The sequence below is a fragment of the Malaclemys terrapin genome, chromosome 13 (genome assembly GCF_027887155.1).
Source record: "Malaclemys terrapin pileata isolate rMalTer1 chromosome 13, rMalTer1.hap1, whole genome shotgun sequence".
NCBI classification, from domain to species: Eukaryota; Metazoa; Chordata; order Testudines; family Emydidae; genus Malaclemys; species Malaclemys terrapin.
In genome coordinates, this window is record NC_071517.1 from 45,979,164 (window position 1) to 45,993,438 (window position 14,275).

Here is a 14,275-nt window from a genome sequence, read left to right on the forward strand (position 1 = left end):
AGCCCTGCGCTCGTCAGGCCAGGCACCGACGGGGGGTGACCGGATTCTGCCTCCCCGGCGCTGTGTGTCCCCCACAGGGCAGTGTGGGGGACAGGGCCCCCGCGCTCTGCTGGCCTGGCGGAGGTTACCCTGTGGGGCCCCCGCGCTCTGCTGCCTGGAGCTCGTTGCGGAGGAGAGCGTCAGAGCGCTGCCCTCTTCCCACCAGCGTCACCTGAGCCGGGGAGAGCCTAAAGCATCAGTGACTACAGGCCCCAAGGGAGGGCCTCGCCGCCTTGGCCCCAGGGGCCCATCGAGCCCAGTCTCTGGGCGCCGCTGCAGCCAGCACCAGCCGCACGAGCGGCAGAGACTGTTAATAAATAATTGTATTATGGGAGCACAGAGGAGCCCCAGCCGTGGCCCAGGCCCCCAGTGTGCCAGGCGCTGGACAGACACAGACCAGACGGACCCTGCCCCAGTAGCCCTGGCCAGGACGTCTCCCCCCGCCCCCTCATCAGTCAGTCACCGACACCCGCCCTGGAGCACGGGGATGCTTAGCATGACACTCGATGGTCTCTCTGCTTACGCCCTGCCCCGGTTGGCACCAAGCAAGTCCCAGGTGTCAGTGGCAGCGGGTAGGGCACTGGGCTGGCACTCAGGAGCCCCAGGTGCTATTCCCAGCTCGGCCAGCTGGGTCAAGTTGGGCCACTTGTGCCCCCTCCCTCTGCCTCAGTTTCCCCATCTGTATGATGGGGGGCCGAGCCTGCCCACCTTTGCAGCGTGCGTTGCGATCTCTGGGGGCAGCGCTGGGGACGGTTGTTTCCGGAGGATGCCTTTGTTGGCAGGGTGGGGTGCAGCCATGGTGCCGGAGTCGCCCTCCTGTAAGCGCAGGTGCTGGGATCCCGCGCTGAGGGAGGGGTGTCCCTCCTGGGGGGGTCACCCGGGTTGTGTCAGATAAAGGTGCTGGGAATTAACGCTTTGTGGTGTCCTGCATTATCGCAATGAACTCGCTGCAGGGCCCCCTCCGCGGGAAAACGCCCACAGCCCTGGTCACATCACCAGGCGGGTCCCCAGCCCGGAGCAGGATCGAACCAGCAGAGCCACTACCCTGGGCGTTAACAGACCCACCTCTGGACTGGCCCAGCAGCCCCTGTGTGTCCCAGCCACCAGGAGCCGGGCCAGGGCCAGGATGGGCTGCAAACACATGCGCCTTACGGGACCCTGGAGAGGGAAATGACTCTGGGAGGGGAGTGGGGGCTGGTGGGTTAGAGCAGGGGGGGCCGGGTGCCAGGACTCCTGGGTTCTCCCCCAGCTCTGGGAGGGGAGTGGGGGCTGGTGGGTTAGAGCAGGGGGGGGGCCAGGTGCCAGGACTCCTGGGTTCTCTCCCGGCTCTGGGAGGGAAGTGGGATCTGGTGGGTTAGAGCAGGGGCTGGGAGCCAGGACTCCTGGGTTCTTGCCCCAGCTCTGGCAGGGGAGTGGGGACTGGTGGGGTAGAGCCGGGGGGGCTCAGAGCCAGGACTCCTGGGTTCTCTCCCCAGCTCTGGGAGGGGAGTGGGGGCTGGTGGGTTAGAGCAGGGGGGACTGGGAGCCAGGACTCCTGGGTTTGATCTCTGGGTGGGGAGGAACCAGTGCTACATTCCTATCCCTCTGTTCAAATTCCAGCCCCCCCTCTGCCCCTGCCCCTTGTGGCTGAGGACATGGGCGCCATCCACAGAGCATTCCCTGCTGCACCAGAGAGGATCTTTAATGGGGGGGAGGGGGAGATTACAACAGCCACCCTCTCCGTACACCCCGCACACGGTCAGCACCCCGAATCGGGAACCCGCTCCCCATAGCCCTGCCCCCACCCCACCTCAGTGTGGAGAGTGCCAGGCGGGGGGGGGGGGTGAGGATGCTGTGCCTGCCTGGGAGGCGGGGGGAACAGGTGGGAAGGGGGGGGTTGGCTGCCAGGCTTGAGGGGTGGCTGGGTGAGTAATGGGGGAATTGTATGATGACCCGGGAGGGAGCCCTGGTCTAGGATGACCCCTGGTGGGGGAAGTGGGATTGTACCAGGGCTGGGATTGTACTAGGGGGTGGAGAATTGGACACATCCCCCGGTGCTGAGGGATCGGGGGGGCTGGGGAGAAGCTAGGGGTCTGATCGGGTCATTATATCCCTATATCGCCCTGCTGAAGTGTACAGGGCAGAGGGCTCCACGTCTGTGGGGATGGGGGTCTATACTGGGGTTCCTCTAGCCCTTTATGGGCCCTGCTATACACAGCGGGGTGTATGGGGGGCAGTCCTTGTGGGCTCAGGGGCTCTCTGTCTGGAGGGGGGCTGGTCCCTATATCCATCTATAGCCCCAGTATACAAGTGTGGGGGGGGCAGTCTGTATGGGCTCCAGGGCTCTGAGTTGGGGAGAAGTTGAGGATGGGTGTGTGTAGGGGATCTGTATTCAGGTTGTTATAGCTCTGTATTGGCCCCGCCGGTCTATATAGGGTAGCCGGCTCTAATTTGGGGCTTGAGGCCAGCAATCTGGTCATTATATCGTTATTTTATCCTACTTGCATCAGGCGCTTGGAGTTGGGAAGGGGAGGACTCTATAGCCATCTATAGGCCCCAGTATATACAGCCCCAGTGTGGGGAGGGGTGCAGGAGGTGCTGGTCCGTACGGGCTCCATGGGGGATTTGGTCTGAGCCGTCCTCGCTGCGGTGCCCGGCTGGCAGGGAGACATGTCCCGTCTCTGTCCCACGGATCCCAACTCCGTGGGGAGGGCTGGCTAAGCTAGGGGCGACAGACAGGACGAGCCGGGATCCTCCGCTGGGGTGGGGGGACTGGAGCCAGGGGTCTCGGTGCCCAGGGGCGTTAGGTGCTGCCTGCGGAGTAAACACAGCGAGAGACGTGTCAATGAACCGGGACAGACAGACAGAGACAGACAGATGGAGAGACAGAGACAGAGGGGGGCACACGGACGGATGGACAGTCAGAGACGTGGCGGGGGCAGATGGACGGACGGAGAGACAGAGACAGAGGGGGCAGACGGAAGGATGGATGGACGGAGAGACAGAGACGGAGGTGGATGGGGGGATGGTCGGAGGGAGGGGTCTGCGTGGGGATGGGAGGATGAGGGGAGGGATGGGGGTCTGTGTGGGGACGGGGGGCGTAGGGAGGACGCAGGGAGGCAGGGGAGGTGTGGGGGGGCGTGGGGAGGATGCAGGGACACTCAGCCAGCCAGGCAGCTGTTACCTCCAGCATAGTTGTGCCCTGCGAGGGGAGAATAACCTGGAAGGGGGAAGGAAACAGAGTTAGTCAGAGGTGATGCTGCCCCCCCTCCCGCACATGCTCCCCCCCAACCAGCAGGGGGCAGCAGGGCACAAGTGTGCACACACACACACACACACACACACTCACACACATACTTTCGTTCTCTCTCACCAGCAGGGGGCAGCGGGGCACAAGCACACACACACACACACCAGCAGGGGGCAGTGGGACACACACACACACACACACACACACACACAAAATCAACCCCCAGCACCTGGGAAGTGCGCCTCACATTGTCCCCGTCTCTTGCAGGGACCCCGGGACCACCCCCCCGTTGGGAATTGGGTTGGGGGCTCAGGACCCCAGGCGAGGGTGACACGTGGCCCCAACCCCCCCACTCCTCACCCGGGGCGGGCGCCCGCCACCAGAACACCAGGCCGGTGCCCAGGAAGATGAGGCCGAGGATCAGCACCACGACAGCCACGCTGACCTTGACCGTCAGCCCCGGGGACAGGCCGGGCCCTGGGGGGGACAGCAGGGGAGGGGTTAATGGGGGGTAGACTGGGGAGCCCCCCACAGCACCCCTGCACCCCCAGCCAGAGTCCTACCCAGATCCCCTTCACCCCGTGCCTCTCTCCCCGCTCCCTCCCCCATTCCCCGTCCTGCACCCCACTCCTGCTGCCCCCAACACGCCCTTCTGCCACCCTGTACCCCTGCCCCCAAATCCCCTTCCCCCACTCCATAACCTGCCCTGCCCCCCAGCTCCCCATTCCCCTGCCCTGCACCCCACTCCTGCTGCCCCCAACCCCCAGCATGCCCTTCCCCCACCTTGTACCCCTTCCCCCCACTCCATGCCCTGCCCCCCGCATGCCCTTCCCCTGCTCTGCACCCCTCTCCTGCTTCCTCCCATCACCCCAACCACCCAGCACTCTATTCCCCCCACCCTATGCCCCTGCCCCCCAACCCCTACCCCGCCCTGCCCGGGCTCACCCCACTCCTCCTGGTGGGGCTCTGCCAGGCTGACGTGCTGCACATGGCAGGTGTAGGTGTCCCCGGGCTTGGGGGTGGTGAGTAGGCTGACGTGGGTCTGGTAGGTCCAGTCGCCGTTGGCCAGCGCCGGGCTCAGGCCGTCCTCGGTGGGCTCCAGGGGGCTCCCGTTCCGCAGCCAGGTGACCCCCACGTCCGCCGGGTAGAAGCCCCAGACGTGGCAGGTGAGGCGCACGGTCCCCGCAGGGTTCGAGAGGGCCATGGAGACGATGCGGACACTAGGGGGCGCTGTTGGGGGGGAGTCACTGTATGGACCAGCTCCTGGTACACCCACCGCCCCCACCACACGTGGGTCAGACCCATGGGCCCCCAGCCCAGTATCCCCCCGCATCAAACCTGTCCCCCACCCCGGCTCAGCGCCAGGGGCCCCACACACCCCTCCCTCAACCCAGCTCTGTGCCAGGGGCCCCACAGCCCCCTCCCCCACCCTGGCTCCATTCCGGGGCCCCTCCCCAGCTCAGCGCCAGGGGCCCCGCATCCCCCTCCCCCAACCCAGCTCAGCGCCAGGGGCCCCGCATCCCCCTCCCCCACCCCAGCTCAGCTCCAGGGGCCCCGCAGCCCTCCCTCAACCCAGCTCTGTGCCAGGGGCCCCACAGTCCCTCCCCCACCCCGCTCGGTGCCCTGCGCCCTCCACTCACTCTTCCTTTGCCCCGTGCGGCTCCAGAGGTGCTGGCTCTGGCTCTGGCAGGCCTGGCGCCCCCCTGCCATGCGCTGGCGCCAACCGGCGTCCTTGTTGAGCTGGGCGGCCATGCCTGCGGCCACAGGGTTGAGCAGGCCCATGTCACAGGCCTCGAAGAGCTGGTCGTGGTCGTTGTAACACACCAGCGGGTTCTTGTTGAAGACGAAGGCGAAGTTGAACGAGAGCACGGAGCCGTCGGCTGCCAGGGGACACTCGCTGGCCAGGTGCATCAGGAACCCGCCTGCGGGGACGGGGCCGTCAGGAGCGGGTTCGGAGCGGGGCGGCTGGGCAGGACAATGGGGGTCGGGAGTGGGGTGAGGGAGGGATGGGTCAGGGAGGGCAGGATATTGGGAGGATGAGGATCAGGGAGGTGATGGGGACAGATGGGGACTGTTTCCACACTAGGCCGTGCCCCCGGGGTGTAGACCTGGGATGTTGGATTTAAACCCCATCCAGATGGTTCCTCTGCGGCTGTAATGCCGTACTGTGGGTGTGTACGCTGGGAACGACGGGGCTTAACCACCCCCTACACACACACACAGCCCCTAAGGGTACAGAGTGGGGTTATACCCCCATCCACTCACAGAGACAAGCCCCCCCACACACACACACAGGCACAGCCCCTAGGGGTACAGACTGGGGTTATACCCCCATCCACATAGCCCCAGCCCCTAGGGGTACAGATGGAGGCTACCCCCCCACACACAGACACAGCCCCCTAGGGGTACAGACTTGGGTTATACCCCCATTCACACACAGACACAGCCCCCTAGGGGTACAGACTGGGGTTAACCACGCCCCACACACAGACACAGCCCCCTAGGGGTACAGACTTGGGTTATACCCCCATTCACACACAGACACAGCCCCTAGGGGTACAGACTTGGGTTATACCCCCATTCACACACAGACACAGCCCCTAGGGGTACAGACTGGGTTATACCCCCATTCACACACAGACACAGCCCCTAGGGGTACAGATGGAGGCTACCCACACACACACAGACAAGCCCCCCCCACACACACACAGGCACAGCCCCCTAGGGGTACAGACTGGGGTTATACCCCCCCACACCCAGACACAGCCCAGCAGTCGCTGGGTGGAGGGGTATAGATGGGTTAAGACCCATCCACACACAGGCACTGTCCCCTAAGGTTAGACGTGGGGTTAAGCCCTATCCTGACATCTCCAGCAAGGGTCCTGATCCCAGCGCACAGCTCTGGGGAACAGGTGTCGGACGCTCGCTAGGCTGGTCCCTGAAGCGGGGACCCCCGGAGAGGATTATAGGGGGCAGGGACCCCAAGCTCCCCCCAGGCCTGTGGCACCGACAGGCGCCCTCACCTGCTCCGTGGTGGCCCAGAGCCACAGACAGCAACCACAGCAGCAGCTTCATGGCGGCCCCTCGGTCCCAGGCCAGGGCAGGTCTGTCGGGGTCCCCGGCTCGGCGCGGGGGTCTCGGGTCTCTGCTCCTTGTAGCGAGTTTCCAGCTCCCTGGCTCTGCTGCGGGCGCGCTCTGGGATCTCTGGCTGGGGGATCTCTGGGGATCCCACACGCCCGTCTGCCTGCTCCGGGATCCCCGGCTCTGCGGGGGAGATCGCTGGATCCCAGGGGCGCCGGGAGAAGATCTCTCTGGAGCCCGGCGTCGGACTTCTCTGCTGCGGGATCCCAGCGGCTTTGGGGTGATCCACTGGATCCCTGGGTCTGGGGGGCAGATCTCTCCCTGAATCCCTGGGTCTGGGGGGGGGCAGATCTCTCCTGGGAACCCTGGATCTGGGGGGGGCAGATCTCTCCCTGGACTCCTGGGTCTGGGGGGGCAGATATCTCCTGGGAACCGTGGGTCTGGGGGGGGGCAGATCTCTCCCTGGACTCCTGGGTCTGGGGGGGGGAGATCTCTCCTGGGAACCTGGGTCTGGGGGGGGGGGGCAGATCTCTCCCTGGACTCCTGGGTCTGGGGGGGGCAGATCTCTCCCTGGATCCCTGGGTCTGGGGAGGGCAGATCTCTCCCTGGACTCCTGGGTCTGGGGGGGGGGGGGGAGATCTCTCCTGGGAACCCTGGGTCTGGGGGGGGGCAGATCTCTCCCTGGACCCCTGGGCTCTGCGGGGGGGGGGGCAGATCTCTCCCTGGATCCCTGGGTCGGGGGGGGGCAGATCTCTCCCTGGACCCCTGGGCTCTGCAGGGGTCTCTCTCTCTGGGTCCCGGTTCGGGACCCGCAGGCAGGTCCTGCTGTCCTGACCCCCCCGCCCCCGGCCCTGGCCAATGGCAGCCGGCTCCGCTGCCGGCATCACCCGTCGCTGGGTGGAGGCGGCCGGGCCGGGAACCCGACCGGGAGATGTCCCGCCGCGCCTGGGGGCCGGGCCCAGCCTCGGGGCAGCCCGCGGTCCGGGGTGGGTTTATCTCCCCGGACCTCCCGCGGCATCAGGGGATCCTGACATCCCTCCCCCCGCCCCCATTACAGATGGGGAAACTGAGGCACGGAGCAGCGGCGGGGGAAAGGGACGAGTGATGGGGGGTGGGGATCCCGGCAGAGGGGGCCCCTGAGGAGGGGCTGGGGAGGGGATCCCAGCAGAGGGGGCAGCTGGGGGGGAGGGGACGGGATTGGGGAGGGGATCCCGGCAGAGGGGCAGCTTGGCGGGGGACGGGGTTGGGGAGGGGATTCCCGGCAGAGGGGGCAGCTGGGGGGGACGGGGTTGGGGAGGGGAAAGGGATTCCCGGCAGAGGGGGCAGCTGGGGGGGGGGACGGGGTTGGGGAGGGGAAAGGGATTCCCGGCAGAGGGGGGCAGCTGGGGGGGGGACGGGGTTGGGGAGGGGAAAGGGATTCCCGGCAGAGGGGGGCAGCTTGGCGGGGGACGGGGTTGGGGAGGGGAAAGGGATTCCCGGCAGAGGGGGGCAGCTGGGGGGGGGGACGGGGTTGGGGAGGGGAAGGGATTCCCGGCAGAGGGGGCAGCTTGGCGGGGGACGGGGTTGGGGAGGGGAAGGGGATTCCCGGCAGAGGGGGCAGCTGGGGGGGACGGGGCTGGGGAGGGGAAAGGGATCCCGGCAGAGGGGCGGCTGCCCTAGCCAGAACAGGGGATGGGCCCCATGTCTCCCAACCTGGGGATTTCACTTCCCCCGTGGGCAGGGCTGGCCCAGGCATGTCTGAAACCCCCGTCCTGCTGCTTCCCCTATTCCGGGCCCAGCTTCCCCTATTTCAGGGGTTCACAACCTTTCCCTTTCTGAGCGCCCCCCCGCCCCCCCGCTATAAATACTCCACGGCCCACCTGTGCCCCAACCCCTGTGTTTCTGCATATAAAGCCAGGGCCGGTGTTAGGGGGCAGCCAGCCAGGCCGTTCCCGGCGCCCCACGGAGCTAAGCTGCCCATGCTCCGGCTGCAGCCCCAGGTGGTGGGGCCTCGGCTTTCTGCCCTGGCCCGAGAGTCTAACGCCGGCCCTGCTTGGAGCACCCCTGAAACCTGGTCCAGGCCCCCGGGGGCCCCTGGTTGAGAACCCCCCCCTCCCCGATTTCCTCACCGTGCACCAGGCACTTCCCCTCGGCCCGGTGCCAACGGCAAAGCTAACGCCCCCCCGAGTACCCCCTCCCCCAGCCCCCTCATGGGGAAGTGGAGCCTGGCACTTCACAGGCATCTGGGCTGCGGCTGGCCCCGGATCTCGCTCCCGGCTGCATGGGGACGTGAAACCAACCGGGCTCACCCTGACACACTTTCACTTCCTCTCTGACGGAGACAGAGCCTTTGATTATCCAGAGGGACTGGCCGGTTCGGGAACGGGCAGCGAGGAATGGGACACGGGGCCTTTCCCTTCCCGGGGGCGCTGGTACCGATACCGCTCCAGGCCAGGGACTGGCTGGCTCAGGGGGGCGGGGAATGGGACACGGGCCCTTTCCCTTCCCGGGGGGGCTGGTACCGATACCGCTCCAGGCCAGCGACTGGCTGGCTCAGGGGGGCGGGGATTGGGACACGGGCCCTTTCCCTTCCCGGGGGCGCTGGTTCCGATACCGCTCCAGGCCAGCGACTGGCTGGCTCAGGGGGGCGGGGAATGGGACACGGGCCCTTTCCTTTCCCGGGAGTGCTGGTACCGATACCGCTCCAGGCCAGGGACTTGCTGGCTCAGGGGGGCGGGGATTGGGACACGGGCCCTTTCCCTTCCCGTGGGCGCTGGTTCTGATACCGCTCCAGGCCAGGGACTGGCTGGCTCAGGGGGGCGGGGAATGGGACACGGGCCCTTTCCCTTCCCGGGGGCGCTGGTTCTGATACCGCTCCAGGCCAGGGACTGGCTGGCTCAGGGGGGCGGGGAATGGGACACGGGCCCTTTCCCTTCGGGGGGGCGCTGGTTCCGATACCGCTCCAGGCCAGCGACTGGCTGGCTCAGGGGGGCGGGGAATGGGACACGGGCCCTTTCCCTTCCCGGGGGCGCTGGTACCGATACCGCTCCAGGCCAGGCACTGGCTGGCTCAGGGGGGCAGGGAATGAGACACGGGGCCTTTTCCTTCCGGGGGGCGCTGGTTCCGATACAGCCCCAGCCAGGGACTGGCTGGCTCAGGGGGGCGGGGAATGAGACACGGGGCCTTTTCCTTCCGGGGGGCGCTGGTTCCGATACAGCCCCAGCCAGGGACTGGCTGGCTCAGGGGGGCGGGGAATGAGACACGGGGCCTTTTCCTTCCGGGGGGCGCTGGTTCCGATACAGCCCCAGCCAGGGACTGGCTGGCTCAGGGGGGCAGGGAATGGGACACGGGGCCCTTTCCCTTCGGGGGGGCACTGGTTCCGATACCGCTCCAGGCCAGGGACTGGCTGGCTCAGGGGGGCGGGGAATGGGACACGGGGCCCTTTCCCTTCGGGGGGGCACTGGTTCCGATACCGCTCCAGGCCAGGGACTGGCTGGCTCAGGGGGGCAGGGAATGGGAGACAGGTTCTGATCAGTGTCACGAATTTGGTGGGGCTCAGCAGAGATCCTAGCAGGGCAGGTGCCCCTGGCACAGGCAGTAACCTGCCCCTTCGCCGAGGGCTGAACTGGATGCAGGGTGTGAGCTCCCCTCCGCCCCCCAGCGGGGTCCCTGCAGGACAGGAGAGGGGGTAGAGGTGGCCTGGGGGGAGGGCTATGGGGCCCATGGGGAGAGGTCCGGATATAGACGGGCAGAGGCACGACAGCTCCAGGAAATAGACCTTTATTAGAAGGAGGCTGGATAAGGCACCAATACTCCGGAGTGGGGCGACCCCGGCACAGGCCGGGGGTCGGAGTCTGCCCCAGGCACGCTGCACGGCTGGAATGCTGGAGGGGGCAGAGCGGGGTACCCTGGAGGAGAGGCACCAGGTTCCCACGGACGTGGCCCGTGTGTAGTGAGTGTGTCCGGTCTCAGCACCATGCTGACTGCAGCTGGTCCAGGAACTGCCTTTCCCACAGTTCCCAAGGGCTGGGGAGGCTGGAACAGGGAGGGGTTCGGGGGACACGGGGCATCTCCTCATAGTTCTTCGGGCGTTTCCAGCCACTCGGAGTTCACTCTGAGGGTGAAAACACAGAACAAGGAGATTCAATGGCACGGATAGAATCCAGGAGTCCTGGTGCCCAGACCCCCCAGCTCTAACCCACTAGACCCCACTCGTCTCCCAGAGCTGGGGAGAGAACCCAGGAGTCCTGGCCCCCAGCCCTCGCTGCTCTACTCCAATAGACCCCAATCCCCTCCCAGTCCTGCCGCTCTAACCCACTAGACTCCCCCCATCCCCAGCTGGGGCAGCGCCCTGGCGTACCTGTGGGGCTGGGCCTGCGGGATTTGAGGAGGAGGACGATCCCGGTGACCATGAAGAAGATGCCCAGGGCGATGGCCAGGCCGCACAGCGCGTTCTCCAGCAGCTCCGACGGGATGGGGTTCTGGGGCACTAGAGACACAGCGGGGGGGGGGGGGGGGAAATACAGGGTGAGGCCAGGGCTACCGGGGAGATTGGGGGGGGGCTCCCGGCAGCTGGGGAGGCGGGAGGTGTGGGGCGCATAGGCCAAGGGCGGGGAATCAGGGAGGGATCCCAGAAGCAGGGGGAAGCTGGAGAGGTGCAGGGTCAGGTGGAGGAGGAATGGGTATGGAGGGGATTGAGTTGGGGGGGGCTCAAATCAAGTGCAGGGGGAAAATCTCTCACCGCAGTGGGCCACGGTGGAGGAGCAGTCCCCAGGCTGCATGATGGTGCAGGTGGGGAGACGTGGGGGAGGGACAGAAGGATGGGGAGGATCAGGGGGGAACGGGGAGGAACGGGGTGCAGCAGGGAGGAACAGGGTGCAGGGGGAGGATTGCGGAGGAACGGGGTGCAGTGGGGAGGAACGGGGGGATCTCTCACCCCAGTAGGCCACGGTGGAGAAGCGGTTCCTGGGCCGCGTGATGGTGCTGGTGGGGAGATGTGGGGGAGGGATAGAAGGATGGGGGCGGATCGGGGTGCAGGGGGCGGATCAGGGGGGGATCAGGGGGATCTCTCACCCCAGTAGGCCACGGTGGAGAAGCGGTCCCTGGGCCGCGTGATGGTGCAGGTGTAGATGTCCCCGTCCTGCGGGGTGAACTCCAGGTAGGAATAGAGCAGGAAGCCCAGGTCCTCGGTGGGGTAATACCGTGTGGTGTTGACGCCCTGGCTCACCAGCTCCCCCTGCCGCTGCCACGACACATTCACCGAGGCCGGGAAGAGGTTGCCCACCTGGCAGATCAGGGTGTTGGGTTTTCCCAGCTCCAGGGGCTGGGCTGTGAACACGTTGGCCATGGGGGTGCCTGCGGGGAGAGGGGAGATGGTAAGGGGGGGCCGCGGGCACTGGAGGAGACACAGGCACTGGGGGCCGGGTATCTTTGGGCAGGGGCAGGGCAGTATCAGTGATCCCTTGGGGGGGCTGTGGGGAGCGGCCGCGGGCGCTGGGGGAGACCAGGGGCCTGGTACCTCTGGCCTCGGGCAGGGACAAGGCAGTATCAGTGATTGCTGGGCGCTGGGAGTGCCATGGGGAGGAGACGCGGGCGCTGGGGAGACACGGGCACCAGGGGCCAGATACCTCTGGCCTCGGGCAGGGACAAGGCAGTATCAGTGATCGCTGGGCGCTGGGGGTGCCGTGGGGAGGGCCTGTGGGCACTGGGGGAGACACGGGCACCGGGGGCCGGGTACCTCTGGCCTCGGGCAGGGGCAGAGCAGTATCAGTGATCACTGGGCGCTGGGGGTGCCGTGGGGAGGGGCCGCGGGCACTGGGGGAGACACGGGCACCGGGGGCCGGGTACCTCTGGCCTCGGGCAGGGGCAGAGCAGTATCAGTGATCACTGGGCACTGGGGGTGCCATGGGGAGGGCCTGTGGGCACTGGGGGAGACACGGGCACCAGGGGCCTGGTACCTCTGGCCTCGGGCAGGGGCAGAGCAGTATCAGTGATCACTGGGCACTGGGGGTGCCGTGGGGAGAGGACGAGGGCGCTGGGGGAGACCGGGGGCCGGGTACCTCTGGCCTCAGGCAGCACGCCCGTGGTGATGTTGGTGAGCACCGAGAGCAGTTGCCGGCACAGACTGGAGTCGTTGATGATCTGCTCCTTGCTCTCCTGGGCGCCCAGCCAGGGCTGGAAGTCGGGCAGCCGGGGCTCCCAGTGCCCCCCCGGGAAGTCGAACGAGAACAGCTGGTCCCCGTCGAAGGTGTCGGCCAGGCCCAGCGAGGGGCGGTCGGACTGGCAGAACAGCACGCGGGACAGGACGTGGGCCGTGGGCGCTGCGGGAGAGACACACCGACCGGGGTCAGCAACGGGGCACGCACGCTCTGTGCGCACACACACACACACGCTGTGCATACACAACCCTACACAAACAACCCCACACACTACACACTCATCATCCCCCGTGCACACACTGTCACACACACAATTCACACACACTGCGCACACAGTGGCCCCCGTTTTCTGTGCACACACAAGTTCACACATTCCTCATGCACACAGGCACACCCACCCTATACACACAGTCCTCATGCACACATGTTCACACACACGACTGTCATTTACATGCAAGCACACATGGTCACACACACACACAGAATCACGACAGTCCCTAAACACACACATTCCTTTGCATACACAGTCCATTCACCCACTCACCCTCACCCACACACACTCACCCTCATACGACAGTCCCCAGGCACACACACAGCCCCCCACCACACAATGCTGCTATCCCTCACACACAAATACACATTACAACCCATGTATAAGCACACTCTTCCCATACACCCACACTCACCCACACTACACACCCTGTACACACAGCCACACACATGCATTAAATACCCTATATACACACACAGTCTGCATGTGTACAGTGACAAAACACACCACAAGCCCCCCAACTGCACACCTACACAATCACACACAACCAACCTCCCCACACTCTGCATTCCCCTGTGTGCACAATCACACACACACACAAAATCTGCTGCCACGCCACCCTCCCATTTACACGGTTACACACCCTGCAAACCCATACACACCCAGCAATACCCATGAACACAACATCCGACACGGACACACACTGACAGAGCAGGGATAACTTCCTCCCCACACACACTCAGGCAGTGCCTGGCTAACCCCTGGGAAGTGCTTGCTCTCACGCACACACAGTATAGCACACCCTGTTTACACACAATCTCCATGCACGCCCAATTCCACACACACTTACACAACCCCGACACACATTCACCCCCCCCCAAAAACAAACACTCCCCCGAGATGCACCTGTACACACACAATCCCACACACTGTCCCCATGTGCACACACAATCATTCTCAGACACAGTCCCCCTGTACATACACACAGTCTCCTTCTACACAGACACACAATCTTTATGTGCACATAATCCCCTCGTAAACACACACAACCACATACACAATCCCGGACCATGCCCACACATCCCCGTGTGCACACACACAACCACACATACAATCCCCGCGCATGCACACCCAACCATACAATCCCCGTGTGCACACACACAACCACACATACAATCCCCGAGCATGCACACCCAACCATACAATCCCCGTGTGCACACACGCAAACACACACACAACCCCCGTGTGCACACAAACACAATCCCCTTGTGCACAGAACACACACACACACAGGCCGTGCAATGGTCCCCCCGCCAGTAACGCCCGTGGGCAGCTCCTACCCTCTGTGGCGGCGGTGGCCGCCGCCCCCCGCAGCAGGCCCAGGGCCAGCAGCAGCGCCCAGCAACCGGGCGCCTCCATCCCCGCCGGGCTGCCTCTGCTCCCGGCCCGGGCTCCCGGGGCATCCCCGGCCGGCTGCCGGCCAATCCGCGCGCGCCCCGCCGCCTCCTGGCCAATGGC

At 65.7% G+C, this 14,275-nt stretch overlaps 2 protein-coding genes across 3 annotated transcripts; both read right to left on the reverse strand.

Annotated features, from left to right (window-relative positions):
- Window positions 1-1,702: 1,702 nt before the first annotated feature.
- Window positions 1,703-7,327, reverse strand: LOC128847567 (HLA class II histocompatibility antigen, DM beta chain). 2 transcript variants are annotated; one of them, XM_054047087.1, is made up of 6 exons: window positions 6,292-7,323; window positions 4,909-5,190; window positions 4,214-4,498; window positions 3,629-3,745; window positions 3,203-3,238; window positions 1,703-2,832 (listed from the first exon to the last, which is right to left on the reverse strand). In XM_054047087.1, the coding sequence occupies exons 1-6, from the start codon at window positions 6,341-6,343 to the stop codon at window positions 2,822-2,824; spliced, it is 783 nt and encodes a 260-aa protein (XP_053903062.1). In that variant the 5' UTR covers window positions 6,344-7,323; the 3' UTR covers window positions 1,703-2,821. The 2 variants fall into 2 exon arrangements, with proteins under 2 accessions (XP_053903062.1, XP_053903063.1); XM_054047088.1 differs by lacking the exon at window positions 3,203-3,238 and having other exon boundaries at window positions 6,292-7,327.
- Window positions 7,328-10,092: 2,765 nt separating this feature from the next.
- Window positions 10,093-14,208, reverse strand: LOC128847575 (class II histocompatibility antigen, M alpha chain). Its single transcript, XM_054047099.1, has 5 exons — window positions 14,098-14,208; window positions 12,388-12,648; window positions 11,402-11,683; window positions 10,689-10,817; window positions 10,093-10,442 (listed from the first exon to the last, which is right to left on the reverse strand). Exons 1-5 carry the CDS (start codon window positions 14,174-14,176, stop codon window positions 10,438-10,440), a joined length of 756 nt encoding a protein of 251 aa, XP_053903074.1. The 5' UTR covers window positions 14,177-14,208; the 3' UTR covers window positions 10,093-10,437.
- Window positions 14,209-14,275: the final 67 nt, after the last annotated feature.

What these genes read in the sequence shown, in the direction of transcription:
- LOC128847575 (XM_054047099.1), bottom strand. Translation starts at nt 14,176, where the DNA reads ATGGAGGCGCCCGGTTGCTGGGCGCTGCTGCTGGCCCTGGGCCTGCTG. An exon ending in GGCCACCGCCGCCACAGAGG is followed by an intron (nt 12,649 to 14,097) that starts GTAGGAGCTGCC and finishes TCTCTCCCGCAG; the next exon opens with CGCCCACGGCCCACGTCCTG. An exon ending in CTCCACCGTGGCCTACTGGG is followed by an intron (nt 10,818 to 11,401) that starts GTGAGAGATCCC and finishes CTGTGTCTCTAG; the next exon opens with TGCCCCAGAACCCCATCCCG.
- LOC128847567 (XM_054047087.1), bottom strand. Translation starts at nt 6,343, where the DNA reads ATGAAGCTGCTGCTGTGGTTGCTGTCTGTGGCTCTGGGCCACCACGGA. An exon ending in TCTGGGCCACCACGGAGCAG is followed by an intron (nt 5,191 to 6,291) that starts GTGAGGGCGCCT and finishes CCGTCCCCGCAG; the next exon opens with GCGGGTTCCTGATGCACCTG. An exon ending in GCCCCACCAGGAGGAGTGGG is followed by an intron (nt 3,746 to 4,213) that starts GTGAGCCCGGGC and finishes TGTCCCCCCCAG; the next exon opens with GGCCCGGCCTGTCCCCGGGG.